Consider the following 23586-nt stretch of genomic DNA (forward strand, 5'->3'; position numbering starts at 1 on the left):
TACTTCACTCTGTATGACAGTCTCTAGGTCCATCCATGTCTCTGCAAATGACACAATTTCATTCCTTTTTATGGTTGATAATATTCCATTGTATATGTACCACATCTTCTTTATCCATTCCTCTGTTGATGGACATTTAGGTTGCTTCCCTGTCCTGGCTATTGTAAATAGTGCTGCAATGAACATTGGGGTGCATGTACCTTTTTGATTATGGTTTTCTCCTGGTATATGCCCAGTAGTGGGATTGCTGGGTCATATCGTAGTTCTATTTTTAGGTTTTTTTAAAATAAACTTATTTATTTATTTAGGGCTGTGTTGGGTCTTTGTTGCTGTGCGTGGGCTTTCTCTAGTTGCGGCGAGAGGGGCCTACTCTTCTTTGTGGTGCACGGGCTTCTCATCACGGTGGCTTCTCTTGTTGCGGAGCACAGGCTCTAGGCACGTGGGCTTCAGTAGTTGTGGCATGCAGGCTCAGTAGTTGTGGCTCATGGGCTCTAGAGCACAGGCTAAGTAGTTGTGGTGCATGGGCTTAGTTGCTCTGCGGCAGGTGGGATTTTCCTGGACCAGGGATTGAACCCGTGTCCCCTGCATTGGCCGGCGGATTCTTAACCACTGCGCCACCAGGGAAGTCCCCTATTTTTAGTTTTTTAAGGAACCTCCATACTGTTCTCCATAGTGGCTGTATCAATTTACATTCCCACCAACAGTGTAAGAAGGTTCCCTTTTCTCCACACCCTCTCCGGCATTTATTGTTTGTAGATTTTTTGATGATGGCCATTCTGACCGGTGTGAGGTGGTACCTCACTATAGTTTTGATTTACATTTCTCTAATAATTAGTGATGTTAAGCATCTTTTCATGTGTCTGTTGGCCATCTGTATGTCTTCTTTGGAGAAATGTCTGTTTAGGTCTTCCACCTGTTTTTTGATTGGGTTGTTTGCTTTTTCTATATTGAGCTGCATGAGCTGTTTGTATATTTTGGAGATTAATCCTTTGTCAGTTGCTTCATTTGCAAATATTTTCTCCCATTTTCTTTTCGTCTTGTTTATGGTTTGCTGTGCAAAAGCTTTTAAGTTTAATTGGGTCCCATTTGTTTATTTTTGTTTTTATTTTCATTACTCTCGGAGGTGGGTCAACAAAGATCTTTCTGCAATTTATGTCAGAGTGTTCTGCCTATGTTTTCCTCTAAGAGTTTTATAGTGTCTGGCCTTACATTTAGGTCTTTAATCCATTTTGAGTTTATTTTTGTGTATGGTGTTAGGGAGTGTTCTAATTTCATTCTTTTACATGTAGCTGTCCAGTTTTCCCAGCACCACTTATTGAAGAGGCTGTCTTTTCTCCACTGTATAGTCTTGTCTCCTTTGTCATAGATTAGGTGACCATAGGTGCATGGGTTTATCTCTGGGCTTTCCATCCTGTTCCATTGATCTATATTTCTGTTTTTGTGCTAGTACACTACTATGCGGGATTTTAGTTCCCTAACTAGGGATCGAACCAGGGTCCTCTGCAGTGGAAGCATTGGGTCCTAACCACTGGACCGCCAGAGAATTCCCTTAACTGGTATTTATTTTAATCACATTGATTTGTTTTCATTGTCATAGTAACAGATTTTTAAAATGAGGAATATATGGCCTCTTCCCAAGTGATGTCTATAAATATTTTAATACTTTGAAATATCTTTATATATTTTATTTATGATGATGGAATTAATACAGGCTTATTGCAAAAAATTTTCATTTCTTTAGGGAATTTACTGAGAAGAAAGCAAGGATAACCCATTATCTCCCTGCTTAGAGATAGTCACTTTAACATTTTGGTGTATATTTTTCCAATTTTGTGTGGTTTTGTTTTGGCAGAATAAAATTGATCAAATAAAGGAGATAAGGTTCAACTCATAGTTCAAAAAAGAAATCTAATCCAATGATAGTTTTCTTTATACCCCTGTACGTGTAGGGAGAAGAGGGAAGGGCAGAGAATCTTGTGTGAAAAGCATTACAAGTAGTTAAACCTTTTAGTTATTACAAATGTTATTTAAAACTTAATTACCAGGGCACCATATTACTAAGTAAGACATGCTTTCAGAGTTAATAATTTAGAGATTTAAGCTTGTTTTCAGAAAAAATAACACTAATCTCTGATTTCCAGGTGTCTTACAAGTACAAACAATATTTCCAAACATTGTTGTTATACCAGAAAATAAAGATTATATTTATAAATATTTACATAAATCTCTATATTGTGCAAAGAATAAGATTCCATTCTCCAGTTAGTTTTCCCAGTTTTATCATGATGTTCTTTGAACAGGTTTATGATTCTGAATAGTTTTTCTTGCTCTCTATAGCTGCTGGGGACTGAGGAAGGGGACATTTTCTCTCTTCTTGTCTGATCTCTCTCTCTCTCTTTTTAATTAATGATTTTATTAAGCAGAAATCTGCTTTCTCAAACGTACCTCCTAAAATTTTAAATACTAGAATTAGAAGAAAGAGGACACCCAAGAAGCACAAGTTTTAATATAATAAAACCAGGAAGCACCAGAATTAGCTTCCTTCTATAATAAAAGATTAAGGAACATGGAATGATTTTGTTCTTCAATAATGATAGATAATTTACATTAGTCATCATGATATACAATTTAGTGTTTATTTGAATTATTTTGCCTAGTCTTCAAACTAGTCATATATCGTATGTGATATTTTTATCCCTACTTTGCTGATGAGGAAATCGGCATTGAAATATTTTTCTTAATTTCAACGGGATGCCACCTCTTAAATTATGCATACTTTTTTAGACCTGCCTTCTTCACCGAGCAATTCTTTTAATATTGTTTTCCGTCAATTATATGGTTTAATATCGTTCTTATTAAGAATGGCATGGGGGGACTTCCCTGGTGGCGCAGTGGTTAAGAATCCTCCTGCCAGTGCAGGGGAAAGGGGTTCAAGCCCTGGTCCGGGAAGATCCCACCTGCTGCAGAACAACTAAGTCCATGAGCCACAACTACTGAGCCTGCGTTCTAGAACCCACGAGCCACAACTAGTTAGACCTTTTGCCACAACTACTGAAGCCCGCATGCCTACAGCCCGTGCTCAGCAACAAGAGAAGCCACCGCAGTGAGAAGCACACGTACTGCAACGAAGAGCAGCCTCCGCTCGCTGCAACTAGAGAAAGCCCGCGCAGCAACAAAGACCCAATGCAGCCAAAAAAAAAAAAAAAAAAAAGGCATAGTATGTCACAATATAGCAGACTATAATATAGTTAACCTGTTTGCCTGCTGTGAGATTTTGTTTTTAATTTTGGACTATCAAAAATTATTCTCTGATGAACATTCTTGTGCATATACCTTGTGAACTTCTGTAAGTTATTTCCTTTAAAATTTTTCTAAAAGTGGTATTTTGTAGTCAAAAATCATACTTCTTTTAATTGTTTAAAATATGTCAGACCTGGAAAGTATAATATTTGAAGTAATACAGCCACTAAAAAGACATAATTACTTCCTTCAGAGTACATATAATCTGTGAAGGAAGTTAAAATCTGAATATGAATAATTGAAAGCTAGTGTGTGATAAAGGCCACTGGTGAGAGTTAGGTGACCTGCCTAAAGGAGACATCAGTGTGACTATAGTGACAGTAAGCATATAAACAAATAATACTGAACACATGGGATCTGTATGGCAATAAGTGGATTTTTTTACTATAACCTTTATATTTTGTAGATTTCATTCTAATGATATTAGATGTATAGCAAAATTAATAGGTAAGATAATTCAGCAGCTATCTGGAGGATATCATGACAAAACTGACAGGTTCAGAAACAAGATAAATTCTTCTGTTGAAAAGATCTGAAATAAAGCTGTATTGAGACTGTCATCACTTCACAAAAGAGATTACTCAGGGACTGTTCCCAAGTTTTTTGTGGTCAGAATTCCAACATAACTGAGAAGAAATTATAAAATGAGATATTGGGATCCAAAGGAAACAAAATATAAGCCATATAGTAAAATGATCTGAATTTATTTATTTAAAATAATTGTTTTAAAGTTTTTTGATGTGGACCATTTTTAAAGTCTTTATTGAGTTTGTTACAATATTGCTTCTTGGTTTTTTGGCCCCAAGGCATGTGGGATCTTAGCTCCCCAACCAGGGATCGAACCTGCACCCCCTGCATTGGAAGGTGAAGTCTTTTTTTTTTCTTAATATTTATTTATTTATTTGGTTACCTTGGTCTTACTTGCGGCAGAAGGGCTCCTTAGTTGTGGCTTGCAGGCTCCTTAATTGTGGCATGTGAACTCTTAGTTGCGGCATACATGTGGGATCTAGTTCCCTGACCCGGGATAGAACGTGAGCTGCCTGCATTGGGAGCATGGAGTCTTATCCACTGTGCCACCAGGGAAGTCCCTGAAAGGTGAAGTCTTAACCACTGGACTGCCAGAGACATCCCAATGATCTGAATTTAAAGAACAAAGAACTTTGTGGACGTCTTCACCTTAACAAATTAAAAAAAAAACATATTTTGGACTTCCCTGGTGGCACAGTGGTTAAGAATCCTCCTGCCAATGCAGGGGACACGGGTCTGAGCCTTGGTTGGGGAAGATCCCACATGCTGAGGAGCAACTAAGCCCCTGCGCCACAACTACAGAGCCTGCCCTCTAGAGCCTGTGCACCGCAACAAGAGAAGCCACCGCAATGAGAAGCCCGTGCACCGCAATGAAAAGTAGCCCCTGCTCGCCGCAACTACAGAAAGCCCATGTGCAGCAACAAATAAATTAAAAAAAAAAATTTCAAGTTCTTATGTCAATTGTTACAATGATTATGAAGTAACCTTAAAAAAAACCCCAAAACTCAAGATCTAAGCAAAAAGATAGGGATTGCCGATGTCAAATTCTGATCATGGCAAAGGTATAATTTATGTCTTCACTAGTTTTGATTGTTTCATGTATGAACTAAAAACAACTGAATACCCAGTACTTCATTCCTAAAAACACCCCCTAAAAAACAAAATAATAAAAACATAACCAAAAATATAATAGCTGTTAATATATGGCCATATATATTTCCAGACTTTTCTATTTTCTGTTTTATGATTGTCATTCTTTTCTCTGTATTGATTAATATGCTCTTATATTTTATAAATAGAAATATATTAGTCAACCTGATTTTTCTATTGACATTATATATGGAACATTTTCCACGTCCTTAAATATTCTTCCCAATTTAACATTGAATGACTACTTGTATATTCTAGTATAATATTGGTCTGTCATATATTTAACTAATAAGCTTTGCTGGACTCAGAATGCTGAACATTACTTGTCCATCTCTAATATTTTGATCAACTTCACCCACTTTCAAGCCCAGAAAGAGGTTCTGATTTGGATTATGTGGCCTCTTTTCTCTTGAAGTTGGGAATGGAAAGAGGAAGATCTGCTCAGAGCAGGACAGAGCTGCCCAATCTTAGTTTCACGTCAACCTGATAATAATGGTACATTGGCCAGAAAATTTTCTACTGAAGTATCTGGGTCTGGTTTCAATGCAGAAATGACTCTGCAGCTGAGACTCCTAGGAATTGAGTGAGGAAATGGATTTGTCCAGAATCCTAACTTACCCAAGTTGTGTGTGATATGAAGTAATTTGGAATCTGGAATGGAAGAGCATAAATGGTAATATTAACTTAAACCCAGTGAGGAAACATTAAAATACAACTGGTCTCAAGGTCTTTCTCTTCTCCCAGGTCTGGGTTTTCTGGACTCTGCTTTTCTGGTAGAGGAGCCCAGAGGACTGATCATCTCTTGCAGGTCTAAAACCATGGCCCATGTAAGTTGATGTTTCTCTCCTTGTTGAAATATGTGTATTTTTTTTTTTTTTTGGTCATGTAAGTATTTTCATTAATTTTCCTGATGTTTCCTAACAGAAAGTTCCCTCAAATAACCTGTTTCCTAGCTATTGTTCCAGAGAAATATGTGGCCAAATTACCTGGCACTGTCTCCGTATGGCCCATTCAAAACTAACTAGTGTTCATGTAATTATTGTCCAAAATTTTCAATATATTTTAAGTGCCCATTCTTCAATTAAGGGCAGTGATGGAACAGTGGGGTAAGTTCTTTGAAGTAGAAATTTATGCTGTGCAGGTCAGATCTGTAGTTTGGAGATGGAGACAATGGTTCTGTTTAACTATCCATGGTAAGACTTTGAAGTTTTCCATAGATCCGAGATTTCCAGGTAGATGAGGTGGAATTTATCATTGAATGACCTGAATCTTAATATGGTATGAAATTCCTGCTTTGTATGGATGAGTAGTATATGATTGGGGCTTTGAACATGGAGGTCATGGATTTGGTAGGAAAGCCATGAGACATAAACACTAAGGCTATTTTGTTGTTGAATGAGACATGCTAAGTTTGTGTAACATCTATATAATTGACCAGCCTTCTTCAGTATCATTTAAATCAATGAATTATCTTTTAGTGCATAATGAGTTACTCTGAAACGTAGCATCTTAAAGCAGCAACCATTTATCTCACAGTTTCAGTGAGTTAGATAATCTGGATGTTGCTTAGCTTGGCTCTCCTGCTCTGTGTCTCTTACAGGGTTATAATGTGTTGGTCAGGGTTTGCAGTCATTTTAAAGCTCAACTTTGAGTGGATCTGCATCCGAACTCATTGAAGTGGTTGTTAACTTGATCCAGTTCTTCATGGCTGTTGGATTGAGGGCCTCACTTCCTCAGTAGCTGTTGGCTGGCGATTGCTCTTGGTTTATTGTTTTGTTTTGTTTTTTGTCTATAAAATTTATTAACAAAGTTTCAAAAACATTTTGAAATTTTCCAAATTTAAAAGGAGTTATGACAAACTGGCAGAGCCAGGGCTGGAATTTAAGATATATTTTCCCTGAGTTACTTGCCCTCTAGTACCTTAGGTTCTTAACCATGGCTGTACACATTAGAATCACCCCAGAAACTTTTGATAGTACCCCATATCAATTAAATTGGATTTTCCAGAGTAGAACCCAGACACATGTTCTCTGGAAAAGCTCCAATAGGCAGCCAGAACTGTATGTATTCATCATCAACACAAGGTCTCACATGTTATTTAGCTAATACATTTCAGTTTTCAAATAATGTCAAGTGTAAACTAATTTAGTGGCCCCTGGAAAATATAATGAAAAAGAGTAAAACATAGGCTACCCATCTAATTTTAATTATTCTACTTAAAAGGTGGAATGAATTCCATAGCACAACTCTATTCCCAAGACCTGTCAGTATTATGAATAAAAGTCAACAATATTTAACAACTGATTATCAATTTATTAAAAATGTTGATTTAAGCATCTGCAATGGTGACTTCAGCCTCGACTCCTGGCTCAATACTGATGGAAGTGATCTGCTTGACAATCTCAGAAGGACTGTGCAGGTCAGTGAGTCGCTTGTGGATCCTCATCTGGAAACGATCCCAAGTATTAGAACCTTCACCACAAGTTTTCCTTGTAGTTATTCTCAGAGTCTTGGTAGGCATCCGAACCGGTCCTTTCACTTTGAGATTCTTTTCCTTCGCGCCTCTGCTCAGATCAGCACATACCTTCTTCAAAGGCTTCAGGTTGCGGCTGGTGAGGGTGATTCTAATCCAGTGAATCGCCACCTTGGGCTCCACGGGAGTCTTCCCGGTATCTTGACGCGCAGGCTCAGCGGCCATGGCTCACCGGCCCAGCTGCTCTGCGGCACGTGGGATCCTCCCGGACCGGGGCACGAACCCACGTCCCCTGCATCGGCAGGCGGACTCCCTGCTACTGCGCCACCAGGGAAGCCCCTTTCCCGGTATCTTTAAAAGCCATAGCTGCGGTGCGGCTTCCTGACCAACTTGTTCCTCCGCGAGAGCGAACGGCAGTGAATCAGGAGCAGGAGTGGGTGGCCCGAGGCTCCGCTACAGCGGCGACCGCGTCTTCCTCCCAAAGAGGTTTATTATGTGGGGCTTTCCTTAGGGCAGCTCACACGTGGTAGCTGGCTTCATCAGAGTGACCAACTGAGACAGCAAGAGAGAATAAGCAACGTGGAAATCATAGTTTTTTATAAGCTAATGTTGGATGTGACATTCCATCACTTTTCTATATTCTATTTGTTGGAAATACTTCTCTCTCACTGGGTTCAGACCACATTCAAAGGGAGAGGATTACATTAGGACATAAATACCAGGAAATGGAGATCACTGGTAATCAATGAGGTTACCTACTACACTCAGAATAAGGAAAGTGTTCAGTGAGAAATGGTAGATGGCAACAAAAATGCATATCATTATATGTAGTTGGTGAAAATAGAACCTTACAATTGTGGAAAACCTTCCAAATGTGCATCTAATTGTATAAATTATTAAATCTGATTTATTTATAAAATACAATGTCATATGCCAAAATAATAAATGGATTTATTGAATCAAGCAAAAATGCTTATGGCAAGATCTAACATAATAGTACTTGATACTTGAAGAAAATCGTATTAATTTTATGCAACCCAGTTTTTAAAATTTGGAGAAATATTTATTTATTGAGAATTTTTGAGGCAGATACCATTTGGACATTATTCTTGTATATACGCTTTTTAACTTAGGAGGGAAACATTATTTTGTCCATTTCCAAATGGTTCAGATATTTAGAAGTATCCCAGAATACGGAAGACATTTGACCTGTGTTGGCAGGCTTCTTAAAAAATATGTATACCTTGTGCTTAAGTCTCCTTCCACATCATAGATTGCCAGCCTACATACTTTCATTTTCTCTTTTCCTATGGAGAAGTCCATCAACTCCTGCTTCTGCTTTCAAAGTATTTTCTTTAATTTGCCCAGTGATACATGTGTTTACTGTTTCAGGGATCACTGAGATTCAGTGATGTGGCCATAGGCTTCTCTCAGCAGGAGTGGGAATGTCTTGACCTCGTTCAGAAGACTTTGTACCGGGATGTGATGATGGAGAACTATGGTAACTTGGTCTCACTGGGTATGTTCATCTGCTTCAAATAATTTAGATTAATTTAGAATCTGCTCTATAGGCTGTGTATTTTTTTCTACTGTAATTTTCAGGGCTGCCTTTCAAGAAACTAGTTAAATTTGTTTTTCCTCTTCCCAAAAACGTGGTCTGAGCTTTGTCAGGTTAGAAATGGCAGCTCCATTAAACACTTTTATCTTCCCTATCCTTCAATCATATTCACATCTCCATGTGTTCTTTTTTTATATTTGCATCTCTTCCATAATGACCAAGCAGCTAAATTAGGTATTTGTGGCATATACTGTATAACCATGGTCAAAGGATCCAAGTTTTTTATTCATTTGTGCTCCAGATTGCTCTAATACTCCATTTTAAGATCTGAAACAGTTTCAGGGATATCAGCTTGACAGAGGGTCCTAAATTGCTCTCGGTATCAAAAGAGCCTCTACAATTTATATGGTGATGGATTGCATAATTGGGATTTATTTAAAACTGTACCAAAAGCAGTTCATTTCTTAAAACAAAGTTCATCTGATTTGTGGTTGAAAGTTGTAATACATGAAAATTACATTCAAAATGGAATGAATATCTTATAGCTCTCTTTTCTTGTATCCTTTAGTGACATTAGAGCATAAGAATAATGTTAATAGCTAACATTTTGATTACTGTGTAGTAGTCATTATTCTAGCACATTATGTGATTTAACTGATTAAAATAATTGAGAGTATTAACTGATTTAATTCCCCCAGCAGTACTATTATTATCCCCATTTTATAAATGAGAATACTGAGGTATAGTGGGTTTAAGTGAATTATTCGAGGTTATACCCAGCTGGAAGGTAGCAAAGGCAGGAATTGATCCCAGGCTTCAAAATATGTTTTTAACCACATTATGTTTGCTCTCTAGAGTTAGAGGACATATGAGTTTGAATTTTAAATACAGCAAAACAACAACTTTGCCTTACCTAACTGACTCTTATCCTTTAATTTTCTCGTTCTCTAAAATAGTCAATATCATTATGATCTTTTATTATCATAATTATAATTTTACCTTGACTAGTTACAATTTATTTCTGCAACCTGTGGCATTCTGTTTTCTTTAAAGCAGGCCATTCCATTTCTAAGCCAAATGTAATTACCTTACTGGAGCAAGGAAAAGAACCCTGGATGTTTATGAGAGAAAAAACAAGAAGTTGGTGTACAGGTACGTAAGAGCAGGTCAGGCAGAAGTCATTTGTGTAAGTGATAGCCCCGGTGGTAAATACACTTGGTAAACACATCCTTGAAACATTAATTGGAAAGCTCCCTTCTCAGTGAAGGAAAGTCTTGTAATGTGAAGAGGAAGTATCTCAACTTCATCTTAAGCTCATTAATCATTCACCATGTTATTTTTCTCATATTCCCCTCCCAATTTCATGCTAGTCCCTTTCCTTCCATGGTGTAGCCATTTACCTGTATTTTGGACCAGATTCTTTCCAGATCCTCTTTTTCAATGTGACTCTTGTCTAAAAATACATTCATTCCTATACCTGGAAAATATTTGAATAGTCTGAGCTGGCACTGTGCTTGGCATAATCAACCCAGTAATACTGAATAGGGCAGATAATGTTCTTGCAGTAATGGAGATTATACCATGTTAAGGAAGAAATTAACATGAAATAAATAGATAAATAATATAAGGTAGTGAAATATGTTATGAAGGACACTAACAAAGAACACAGCAAATTTAGGTAAGGTAGCACGATCAAGAACCCTTTCCTAACGTTTGTGCAGAGACAGGAAGTAAGGTCACAGGCTTTTTGACTGTATGAGAAAGCACAACCAAGGAGAGTGAACCACACATGCAAAGGCCCTCAAGGGGGATGAGGTTTGCGTGTTTGAGTAGTAGCATCTAGATCAGTTAGTGAATGGTGACTAACAGGACATGAAGCTAGTATGTTAGGAAGGAAAAGATCCTATTAGATTTTGTGGATCCTTATGAAGAATTAGTAGAATTGTTTTCTAAGAGTAGTTAGGATCCCTAATGTGATTTAGGTTTTTTGTCTTCGTTTTTTAAATATGATTTTCACCTTTTCTTTAATCATAAGACTTACACAGAAGCCTAGATAAAACAACTATGGGTTAAACTGTAACTCATTTTCATATCCTTCTCAAATATTTCTTTATTCTTATTTGTGTTAACATTGATCTGTTGGATTTATTCTCATATTCTTTCTAGGTTCGTATTCTTTCATTATTTTTCATTTATTTGAAATTTACTTGTGAGCTCTATCACCCAATTCTGAGTTTTTCTAATTCTCATTTATGATTTTTCTTATCTAAAAGTTTTTTCTTGTCTTTTAGCATGTTATTGAATAGTATGGTATAGTATTTTTCCTTGTTTTCAGGGCATTTGCTTTAGATGTATATATATATTGTCTCTATAACTGTCATTAACTTTAGTCATATAATTTCTTGTATAGAAGTTGACCTTGGGCCTTTTTGGGGGATGGGGGGTCATTTATATATGAGATTAATTTTCCTCAGTTTTGAGAAAGGAGTCAAGATTCTGGATGCCTTTTCTAAATTTGTGATTTTTAAGGGCTCCCTCTTCTGTTTATTTTATTTTATGGTTTTTTTTTTATTTATTTTTTTTGCGGTACACGGGCCTCTCACTGTTGTGGCCTCTCCCGTTGCGGAGCACAGGCTCTGGATGCGCAGGCTCGGCGGCCATGGCTCACAGGCCCAGCCGCTCCGCGGCATGTGGGATCTTCCCGGACCGGGGCACGAACCCGTGTCCCCTGCATCGGCAGGTGAACTCTCAACCAGCGCCACCAGGGAAGCCCTGTTTATTTTTGTTAAGCATTCAAATTATCATGGCTTGGGGAATGAATGGAACTATTCAGTAGCATAGTTTTTTATAATATTATAATTAAGATGGTATTGATCAGATTTAAATTGTTACAGATTAAGATGTTAATTGTAATTCCCAGGAAAACCGTTAAGAAAATAACTTAAGAATATATAGTAAAAGAAATAATAAAGAAAATCAAATGGCATCCTAGAACATATCTATTTAACACAAAAGAAGGTAATAATTAAGAGATAGAAGGGGAAGAAAGGCTTAAGACACATAGAAAATATGTAACAAATTTTAACCATAAATTCTATCAGTAATTATATTAAAGGTAAATTGAGTGCACACTCCATTTAAATGACCAACATAGGCAGAATGGTTTAAAAATAAAAAACATGATGCAACTGTAAGAAATACATTTTAGAGTCAGAAACACAAATAGGTTAAAATAAAGGTCCAGCCACATGGGGAAGCAGCTGGTCAGTTTCTTAAAACGTTAAACTTGGAGTTACCATCCAGTCAATAGGGTGCACTCCCTTATAGTCTTTAGATCTTTGCCCAAATATCGTCCTTTTAGTGGGGTTTTGCAGTGAGCCTTTCCCCTGATCCTAGCCATCCTAAGTCTTCTTTCCAATTTCATTTTCTTCTTTAGCAATTTCCATCTTCTGGCATGCCATGTGATTTACTTATTTTTCAAGCTAATGAAGGCCATGCTTTTCTTCTCATCACTTTCCTTCATAGCTAGCTACCTACTCTAGAAAATTGGAAATGTACATCTCACAAAAGCTTGTACATGGTTGCTCACAGCAGCATTGTGTATTAATGGTCAAAAAGTGTAAACAACCCAGATTTCCCACTATAATCAAGATACACAACATTTACAGTACATGAAAGGTTTCCATTGTTTCCCTTCCCAATTAATTTTCACGCCCCATGCCCACTCCCATTCAAACTACCACTGATCAACTTTCTGTCAATGTACATTAGATTAGCCTTTTAAAATAATTTTATAAATATGGAATCATACATTATATATTGTTATGTTTTGCTTCCATTGGTCAGTATAATGACTTTGGGGTATGTCTATATTGTTGCGTGTATCACTACTTTGTTCAATTTTTTGTTAAGTAGTATTCTGTTGTATGGATAGACCACAATTTATGTTTCTGTTCACCTACTGATGGACTTTTGTGTTGTTTCCGGTTTGGGACTAGTTATAAGTAGAACTGTTATGAATATTTGTGTACGTGTATTTTTATAGGATGAATACCTAAGAGTGGAATTGTTGAGTAGTAACTACATGTTTAACAATTTTAGAAATTTTGCACTGCTCCATTCCACTTACTCCATTTTCTTTCCAACACTTGGTATTGTCAGTCCTTTAAATTCTAGACATTATAGTTGGTATGTAGTGGTATCTTTTTGCATTTCCATGATGACTAATGATCTTGAGTTTCTTTTATTTACTGATCATTCATATTTTTTGGAGTGTTTATCCAAATCTTTAGCCATTTGAAATCATTATTTTCTTATATTTGAGGGTAACTGTTCTTTATTTTGAAACGAAAGGAAGTCCTTTTGGAACATTAAAAACTTTTTGCCACAGTGTGACTTACCTATTAATTTTATTAACAATATCTTACAAGGAGTTTTTAAATTGTTATGAATTCCAATTTATCAAATTTCTCTTTAATGATTTTTTTGGGGTATACTATCCAAGAAATCTTTGCCTACCCCAAGGTGGCAAAGATTTTTCCCTGCTTTTGCTTGACTTTTTATAATTTTTGCTTTTATGTTTAGTTCTATTATATATCCATTTTGAGTTAATTTTTTATTACGGTGTGAGTAGGGTTCAGGACTCATGTTTTCCCTATGGATACCCAGTTATTCCAGCACCATTTAAAAAAAAAAAGAATTTCCTTTCCCCTTTGGATTGCTTTGGCGCCTTTGTCAGAAGTGAAATCACTGTATGTATCTGTATCTGTTTCTGGTCTCTACTATGTTTTTCATGTTGGCATAGAAAGTGGAAGTCTTAAAAAAAAGGAAAGTCTTGTAGGTTTTTTCATTTGTGACCTTTGTTGAATTGAGGTAGTTTTCTTTTGTTCCTAGTTTGCTGATTTTTTTTTTTAAACTATGAATGGGTGTTCAATTTTGTCAAATGCTTTATCTGAATCTATTAAAATGATTTTTTTTCAAAACTTTGCATTTCTTGTCCCTTCGTAATCTTCCTCCTCTGTCTTCCTCCAACTTCCTTAGGTATGCAATGATCTACTTTCTACTTCTATCACAATAGAGTTGATTGCATTTTCTGTAGTTTTATACAAACAGAATGATAGTGTGAAGTTTTTCATCTTCCTTCAGTCAGCGTAATTAGGTTGAAGTTCATCCATGTTGTTATGTGTGTTTTACTCAGTACTATACCAGTATTTGGTTATACCACAATTTGTTTATTCATTATCTGCTGAAGGACATTTTTGGTTTTTAGCAATAACAAATTAAGATGCTGTAGACATTTGTTTATAAGTCTTTGAATGAATATATGCTTTCATTTCTTTTGGCCAAATACCGAGCAGTTGAATGCCTGGATTGTATGGTTAAATTTGTAAGATTTTAAATTTAGATTTAGATAAATAAGATTATAAATTTAAATTTGTAAGAAACTATTTTACAGTGTTTCTATACCATTTCACATTTCCACCAGCTGTAAGAGAGATCTGGATCCTCCATATCTTATGAACAATTGGTACAGTCAATCTTTTTAATTCTGGCCTTTCAAGTAAGTATATAGTGTCATTTTGTTGTGGTTTTAATCTGTTTCTCCATAATAACTAATGATGTTGAGGATCTTATTTGCTGTCTTCTTTAGTGCAGTATCTTTTAAAATCTTTTGTCTGTTTTATTAGGTTGTTTGTTTTCTTATTGAACTTGTAAGTTATTTTTCATATTCTACATTAAAAGATATCCTTTTTGAATATTCTCTTGTTTACTGTGATTTCTCCTTTCATTCTTGTAGCAGCGTGTTTGGGAGAACAGAAGTTTTGAACTTTGACACAATCAAGTTTATCCATTTATTCTTTATGAATCTTGGTTTTTGGTGTTGTATCTAAGAATTCTTTGCCTAGCCCAAGGTCACACATTTTTTCCTGTTTTCTTCCAAAAGTTTTACAGTTTTATGTTTTACATTCAGGTCTGTGATCCATTTTTTAGTTCATTTTTGTTTATCAAAGTATGGATTCTTTTTTGGCATATGGATATCCCAATTGTTCCTGCATCATTTCTTGAAAAGACTATCCTTTCTTCACTCTATTGCCTTTGAAATGATGAAAGTAAGTTTTTCATATATGTATGGATCTATTTCTGATCATCTGTTCCATTAATTGACATGTCTTGACACATAAATTTCCTGATTAGTGTATCTTCATAAGTCTTATAATTAAGTAGTGTTATTTAGTCCTTGTACTGTGTTCTTTTCAAAGTTGTTTTGACTATTCTAGATCCTTTGCATTTCCCTATAAATTTTAGGATCAGCTTGTCAATTTCATCATAGACCACAAAAAAGTCTGCTGGGATTTTTATTGGAATTACATTGAATCTATAAATCAATTCAGCAATAATTATTGACAGCTTAACAGTATCAAGTTTTACATTCCATAAACATGATATGTCTCTCCATTTATTTATACCTTTAACTTTTCTCAGCAGTGTTTTATAGTTTATAGTGTACAGGTCTTACATATCTTTTGTGAGATATATCCCTCACTATGTCCTATTTTTGATACTACTTTAAATTGTATTTTTAAAAATTGAATTCCTGAGTGTTCGCTCATATTTACATATTGGTTGTATATACTTCAGCCTTGCTAAACTCAATTACTATTTTCTAGTAACTGTTTTATAGTTTACATTTGACTTTCTACACATATGATTAAGTAATCTATGATTAAGGACATTTTTGTTTCTTAAATTTTCTCCTGCATGCCTTTATTTATTTTTTGATTTATTGCACTGCCTGGAACCTCTAGTCCAATGTTGAGTAGAAGTGGTGAGGGCATAACTTTTTATTGTTCTGATCATATGTGGTAGGCATAATTCTCTCACCGTTGGATATGGTGTTAGCTGTGGGTTTTTTGCAGATGATCTTTATTAGGATAAGTTCTTTTTATGAGGGATGGATGTGGCTTTTATTAAATGCTTTTTTTAAAAAAATTTTTAGACATGATCCATATGGGTTTTATAAATTTTATTGTGTTAATATAATAAATTATATTGATGAAATTTTCAAATATTAAACCAATCTTGTATTCCTGAGATTGATCATCACTACGGTCTGAATGTTTCTACCCCCCAGTATTATACTGAAATCCGAACCCCCAAAGACGATGGCCTTAAGAGGGAAAGCCTTTGGGAGATGCTTAGGTCATGAAGGTGGAGCACTCATGAGTGGAATTAGTGTTCTTATTAAGAGTTACCACAGAGATTCCTCACCCCTTACACCATATGAGGATGCATTGAGAAGGCACTGGCTATGAACCAGGAAGAAGGCCTTCACCAGAATATGACCATACTGGTCCCTTGATCTTGGACTTCTCCGCCTCTGGAACTGTGAGAAATAAATTTCTGTTGTTTATAAGCTACCCAGTCTTTATTTTTTGTTATAGTAGCCCAAAAGGACTAAGACAGGCATTACGTATTACCTTTTTTATATATTGATGGATTCTGTTAGTTAAGATAGTGTTTAGTATTTTGCATATATGTTTACAAGGTTTTATAGTATGTAATTTTCACTTCTTATACTGTTTTTCTCCTGTTTGGTATCAGAGTAACTAGCTGCATAGACTAATTCACTCCTCAATTTTCTGGAATAGTTTTGTTTAGAACTGGTAGTACTTCTTCACTAGGTATTTGAAACAGTTCACCAGTGAAACTGCCTGTGCTGGGAATTTTCTTTGTGGGAAGGTTTTCAAATTGTTTACTAGGTATAGTGTTGCCACACTGATTCATATCCTTCTCATGCATGTGCTGTTGTTGGTAAGAGTGAATGTTGTACTGATCTATACCCAAATACCAAATTAGGAAATCTTCTCTGGCTGTTTTTGTCCCAGCATTCCCCCCCTTTGCTTTCCAGTTTGGCAGTGCTCCCTCTCATTGTTCTTATAGCCAGAAACATTGTGGAGTTTCTATTGGAATTTTTGTAGCCCATGCTTACCCCACAATAACTGGGATCTGCCCTTGAAGCAAGGACATGAGAGTGAGTTAAGCAAGAAACTCAGCTCAGTCTGGATTGCTTTGTATAGTCTGACTCCTTTCCAAAGCCCTCCTGCTTTTATTTACAGCCCTTATGTAGTTAATTTTTGTATTTTGTCAAGTGTTAATAGTTGAAATCAGAGAGGGGGCAGGCTGTAGGAACTTCATGCTACCATACTGGAACTAGAACTTCTTCAATTAAGGAGTTATTTAATGATGAGAAATAATTTTTTTCTCTTGTATCATTGCTGATTTCATTGCTTTTTATTGCATGGTTTATTATCTGTCACAATCATTTTTATGCTACTGTCTTTTTAGTTTTGGCAAGTCAAAACTCTCCAAGCCTTTGAATTCTTCCTCTCTTTTTGGCATAAGATTTCTAGGGTTATGCCTGCTGGCTTCCTAAATTTTCCCTTTGTCCAGTTATGCTGTATCCATATTTTAGATCTAGATATTGAGAAATTACAATATAGGTGTTGAAGTATGCTTATGACACTTCTTCTTTTTTCCTGGCAGCTGTTTTTCTGTTTATTCTGTAGCATCTGGTTGATTTAGGCTTTCTCTTCTGTGTTCAATTTTAATAAATTTTCCTAGAAAGTTATTCATACTTTCAAAAGTATTCACATAGTACCCTTGTAATTTAAATTAATTCCTCTGTGGTTCTTTTTTTTTTTTTTTTTTTTAGATTATTTATTTATTTACTTTTGGCTGTGTCAGGTCTTAGTTGTGGCATGTAGGATCTTCTGTTGCGGCACACAGGTTCTTTGTTGAGGCATGCAGTGTTCTCTCTAGTTGTGACATGCAGGCTCCAGAGCACATGGGCTCAGTAGTTGTGGCACATGGGCCCAAGGGTGTGTGGGCTCTGTAGTTGTGGTGCACAGGCTCCACAGTGTGTGGGCTGCCTAGTTGCAGCACATGGTCTCTCTAGTTGTGGCACGTGGGCTCAGTAGTTGCAGCACGTGGGCTTAGTTGCTCCACAGCACATGGGATCTCAGTTACCCGACAAGGGATCGAACCCGCATCCCCTGCATTGGAAGGCAGATTCTTAACCACTGGACCACCAGGGAAGTCCCCCTCTGTGGTTCTTGTTTTCCTCTTTTCTTATTTTTATTTGTTTTTAACTGTCTTTAATTGGTTTATCTAATATTTCTTATAATGATTTTTTTAAAGCACCAGCTCTTTATTTGTTAATGTTACTGTTTTCTAACTCATTATGTTCTCCTTTTATCTTTATTTTTATGCCTTCCTCTATTTTGTTGTTTATTTTCTACATATTAGGCTTTGATTCTCAACTCACCTTTTTTTTTTTTTTTTTTTTGGTGGTACGTGGGCCTCTCACTGCTGCAGCCTCTCCCGCTGTGGAGCACAGGCTCCAGATGTGCAGGCCCAGCCGCCCCGTGGCACGTGGGATCCTCCGGGACCGGGGCACGAACCCACACCCCCCGCATTGGCAGGCAGACCCCCAACCACTGCGCCACCAGGGAAGCCCTCAACTCACCTTTTTTATAGAGATAATTATTTTAAGTTTTGAGTTCTCTGCATGGTGAAATTGAATGCCCCAAATTCTGATATGTGCTTATTTTCTGTGTAGTCCATTTACTAGAACTCTTTTATTTCAGTTTTTTCTTTCCATAGTGATCTAGCATTTTTGGAGAGGGCATTTCCATTTCCAGATGAAAGGGTTTTTGGTTTTCTAATATTTATTAATTTCTATTGTTACTCAATTTTGAAGATTGTTGTTAATATTATTTCAACTTTTTGTACACATACCATACTCTAGTTACAAGAAGATTTTTTTTGCCCTCAACTCATAGCTCCCTCATTAAATGCTTTGGATTTTGCTCACAGTACTTCATACAGATTTTTATCATTCAGCCCACAACTGCCAATTCTTTTTAATATAATTTTTGGCATTCTTCTAGACTTTTCTATATAATTCAAGTTCCCTCTTTTGCCCAAAGTCCCTAAATGTTCAAAATACCATACAACTGGTATACCTGGTATATGTCAGAGAATTGATGGACATACTTTTCTGGGGATGACCAGAATGGTTGGCCTTGGTTAAAAGGGAAAGCTAGAGAGGACCTGAGAAAAGATATGAAGGAATGAAACAGGTTGAACATATGTAAGGATCATAAATAATAAAGTGTCAGGGGAGGAATAACTAAGTAAAGACTCTCAATATCTTAATGTGTTATGAAGAACAAATAAAAGCACACATGGCTATGCATAGGAGGGAAAGAGTCACAGTGGCAGAAATGTGTATTTTTAGGGGAATTGTAATTGAAGAACGATCAGGTATAATTGCTTTTTTAAATTTTATATGTGTATATATTTATATTTTAGATGGAAGTGGTATTTAGAGCTGGCTGATACTGGCTCTCTAGGGACAAGATTTTACTTATCATCCCTAAGTCCAGGTTCAGTTACATTACACTGATAGCTTGGAATTGCCTGTGGTGGGAGTATTTACACCATAGACATTGGCAAACACTACAAATCAGGGCTGGATGTGTTCTGTGCGTGTCTTTGTTTACCAGTGCTCTACTGCATAAATTTACTTTTTCTGAGCCCTCCTTTTAAATTTTCAAGTTTTATAACTGTATTTTAGAGTTCTTTAAACCATCTCTAATGGGTGAAATTTTCAGTTTTCTCTTAATTCTATAAAATGTTTTGTGGTCAAAGAAACTTTTTTTTTCCTATTTGTTGTAGATTTGGACTCAAGATATGAAATAATCAGCAATGGAAAAACATACATTTATACAAAACATTCATCTCTTACTCTACATCACAGAATTGATAATGGAGAGAAACCATATGAATGTAAGGAATGTGGGAAGGCCTTTAGTCGTCATACAGACCTAAGAGTACATCAAATAATTCATACTGGTGAGAAACCATATGAATGTAGGGAATGTGGCAAGGCCTTTAGTCGTCTTACAGACTTTAAAGTACATAAGAGAATTCATACTGGTGAGAAACCCTATGAATGTGAAGAATGTGGGAAGGCCTTTAGTCGTGCCTCAAACCTTGCTCAACATGGAAGAGTTCATACTGGTGAGAAATCCTATGGATGTAAGGAATGTGGGAAGGCCTTTAGTGACATTGGAACACTTAGAATACATCAGAGAATTCATACTGGTGAGAAGCCCTATGAATGTAAGGAATGTGGGAAGGCCTTTAGTCAAGCCTCAAACCTTATACAACATGACAGGATTCATACTGGTGAAAAACCCTATGAATGTAAAGATTGTGGGAAGGCTTTTAGTCATGCTTCACATCTTGTTAGACATGAGAGAATTCATACTGGTGAGAAACCCTATGAATGTAAGGAGTGTGGAAAGACTTTTAGGAGTAGCCATCAACTTACTATACACCACAGATTTCATACTGGTGAGAAACCCTATGAATGTAAGGCATGTGGGAAGGCGTTTAGTGTGTATGGACGCCTTACTCGACATCAGAGTATTCACAGTGGTGAGAAACCTTTTGAGTGTAACAAATGCGGGAAGTCCTTTAGGCTCAGTTCAAGCCTTAAAGTACATCAGAGTATTCACACTGGTGAAAAACCCTTTGGATGCCACAAATGCGGGAAGTCCTTTAGACTTAGTTCAATGCTTAAGGTACATCACAGAATTCATACTGGAGAGAGACTTTATGGGATATATGTATAGTAGACAGTGGAATTATACCACTTGAGAAACAATTTAAATGAAGAGCATATGAGAAGGATTTTACATGGTTCAGTTCTTATAAAGCATCAAATAATTTAGGCTGGCAGGAACTCCTTGGAATTTAAACAATGTTTTAAGTTTTTCAGTTATGATCCAAATACTGTTCACCTTCAGAGAATTTATACTGTACTTTTTATTAGAAAGTCATTTATGGCATTCCCCCTTTTTCACTATTTACTGAGTGCCCAGGCTCTTTGGTTGCAAGGCAGATAAGTGCCACCAAGAAAAAGACCAGTGCATGATTTGAGGTCATGGAGAATAGTAAAAATACACCCCAGGATCAAGTAGAACAGCGTTTACTTATAGCAAGAGAGGAGATAGGATGCACAAGTTCTAGTTCCTTGCAATGTGTCAGTAACCCATAGCCAGCCGATCAACTCCACATCTGACAACGGCAATACAGCTGCACACAGCCCACTTTGTTCTGCAGTGGCAGGACACAAACTCCTTCCCTGTGGGGTGTGACATCCAGAAAACTGGGGGCGTGCCTGAGTGCCACTAACACCCGTGATTAAGCAGAACAAAGGAGTACGCATTGAGTCTGACACAGAGATAGCTATTCATGGCAGTAAGCCCAGCAGAGGCTGTGAGGGTTCTGTATTTTTTGGTAAAGACGTATGCAGCCCCAACAAGGACCATCTTTTTTTCCCACCAGCTTTACTGAAGTATGATTGACAAAGAAAACTAAATTTAAGGCATACAAGTGGTGCTAAAGGGGAATGTTTGGCTATAAATGCTTATATTAAAAAACAAGAGAGGTCTCAAATTAGCAACCTAACTTTACAGCTTAAAGAACTAGAAAAAGAACAAACAACACAAAGCTAGCAGAAGGAGAAATAAAGAATAGAGCAGTGGTATATGAAATAAGAGAACAGAATAACAACAGAGAAAATCTTGAAACCAGAAATTCTTCAAAAAGATCAACAAAATTGGCAAACCTTTAGCTAAAAGAGCTAAGAAAAAAGGGAGGAGACTCAAATTACTAAAATCAAAAGTGAAAGTGGGTAAATTAACTATACTTGAATTAAAAAAAAGTTGTGATACAAAATTAAAAAATAAATTCACACACAAAAAAGTGTAAGTGGGGAGACATTACTACCAATTATACAGAAATAAAGGGATTATGGGAGTACTATGAACAATTGTATGCCAAAAATTGGATAGCCTAGGTGAAATGGACAAATTCCTAGAAAAAAACCATGGAGTTAAACATGAATAAATAGAAAACCTGAATAGACTGGTAACTACTCTATAAGTAGTAAGGAAATTGACTCAGTCACAAAAAAAATCTCCCAATAGGGAGTTCACTGGTGGCCTAGTGGTTAGGATTCCGGGCTTTCACTGCCATGGCCTGGGTTCAATCCCTGGTTGGAGAACTAAGATCCTGCAAGCCATGCAGCATGGCCAAAAAAATACCTCCCAACAAAGAAAAGTCCTGGATCTGGTGGCTTCACTGGTGAATTTAAACAAGTACTAATACTAATCTTTCTCAAACTTTTCAAAAAAGTTGAAGAGGAGGGAATACTTCCTAACTGATTCTTTGAGACCAGCACAACCCTGTTACCAAAGCTACTCAAAAACACTGCAAGAAAGAAAACTACAGAACGTTGTCTCTTATGATCATTGATTTTAAAATCCTCAACAGAGTACTAGCAAAAAATTCAGCAGCATATTAAAAGAATTATACAAAATGACCAAATGGGATTTATTACTGAAATGCAAGGATGGTTCATCATATGAAAGTTCATCAGTGTAATATGTCACATCAACAAAATGAAGGAAGAAAACGATCATCTCAATTAATGCAGAAAAAGCATTTGACAGAATTCAACACCCTTTTATGATAAAAACACTCAACAAAATAGGAACAGAAGGAAATCATCTCAATCATAACAAAAGCTATATATGAAACTGTCTCCACAAAATAAAAGCTATATGAAAGACCCACAGCAAACATAATATTTGATAAACGTCAAGATTTTATCTAATATCAGGAAACAAGACAAGCATACCTGCTTTCACCACTTCTATTCAACGTAGTACTGGAATTTCTCAGCAGATCATTTATGCAAGAAAAATAAAGCCATCCAAATTCAAAAGGAAGAAGTAAAATCATCTCTGTTTATAGGTGACATGATGTTATATGTAGAAAACCCTCAGGATTCCATAAGAAAGCTGTTAGATCTAATAAATGAATTCAGCAAAGTTTCAGGATGCAAAGTCAACATGTAAAAATCAATTGCATTTCTATACACTAACAATAAACAATATGAAAAGGAAATTTCAAAAACAAGTCCATTTACAATAGCATCAAAAAGAATGAAATAGTGGAATTAACCAAGGAAGTAAAAGATTTGTACAATGAAAGCTGCAAAACATTGCTGAAACTATAGAAGACATAAATAAATGGAAACACATCCCACGTTCATGGATTAGAAGACTTAATGTTATTAAAATGCCAGTACTAACGAAAACAATCTACAGATTCAATGCAATTCCTATCAAAATCCCAATGATGTTTTTGGCAGAAATACAAAAACCCACCCTAAAATTCATATGGAATCTCAAAGGACTGCCAGTAGCCATAACAATCTTGAACAAATCTGGAGGACTCACACTTCTTGATTTCAAAACTTACTACAAAGCACCAGTAATCAAAACAGTGTGGTACTTGCATAAAGACAGACATATCAACAAATGGAATAGAACAGAGAGCCCACAAGTAATCCCTTATGTATATGGTCAAGTGATTTTTTTTTTTTTTTTTTTTTGCGGTACATGGGCCTCTCACTGTTGTGGCCTCTCCCCTCGTGGAA

At 36.3% G+C, this 23586-nt stretch overlaps 1 protein-coding gene across 1 annotated transcript; it reads right to left on the minus strand.

Moving 5' to 3' along the window:
- Positions 1-7306: 7306 nt before the first annotated feature.
- On the minus strand, positions 7307-7675 carry LOC309976313 (small ribosomal subunit protein uS10-like; the record flags this gene model as incomplete). Its single annotated transcript, XM_082861892.1, has 1 exon — positions 7307-7675. The coding sequence occupies one exon, from the start codon at positions 7673-7675 to the stop codon at positions 7307-7309; it is 369 nt and encodes a 122-aa protein (XP_082718018.1).
- Positions 7676-23586: the final 15911 nt, after the last annotated feature.

This window comes from Leucopleurus acutus (assembly GCF_964270905.1).
Source record: "Leucopleurus acutus genome assembly, chromosome: 20".
Classification (NCBI taxonomy): Eukaryota; Metazoa; Chordata; class Mammalia; order Artiodactyla; family Delphinidae; genus Leucopleurus; species Leucopleurus acutus.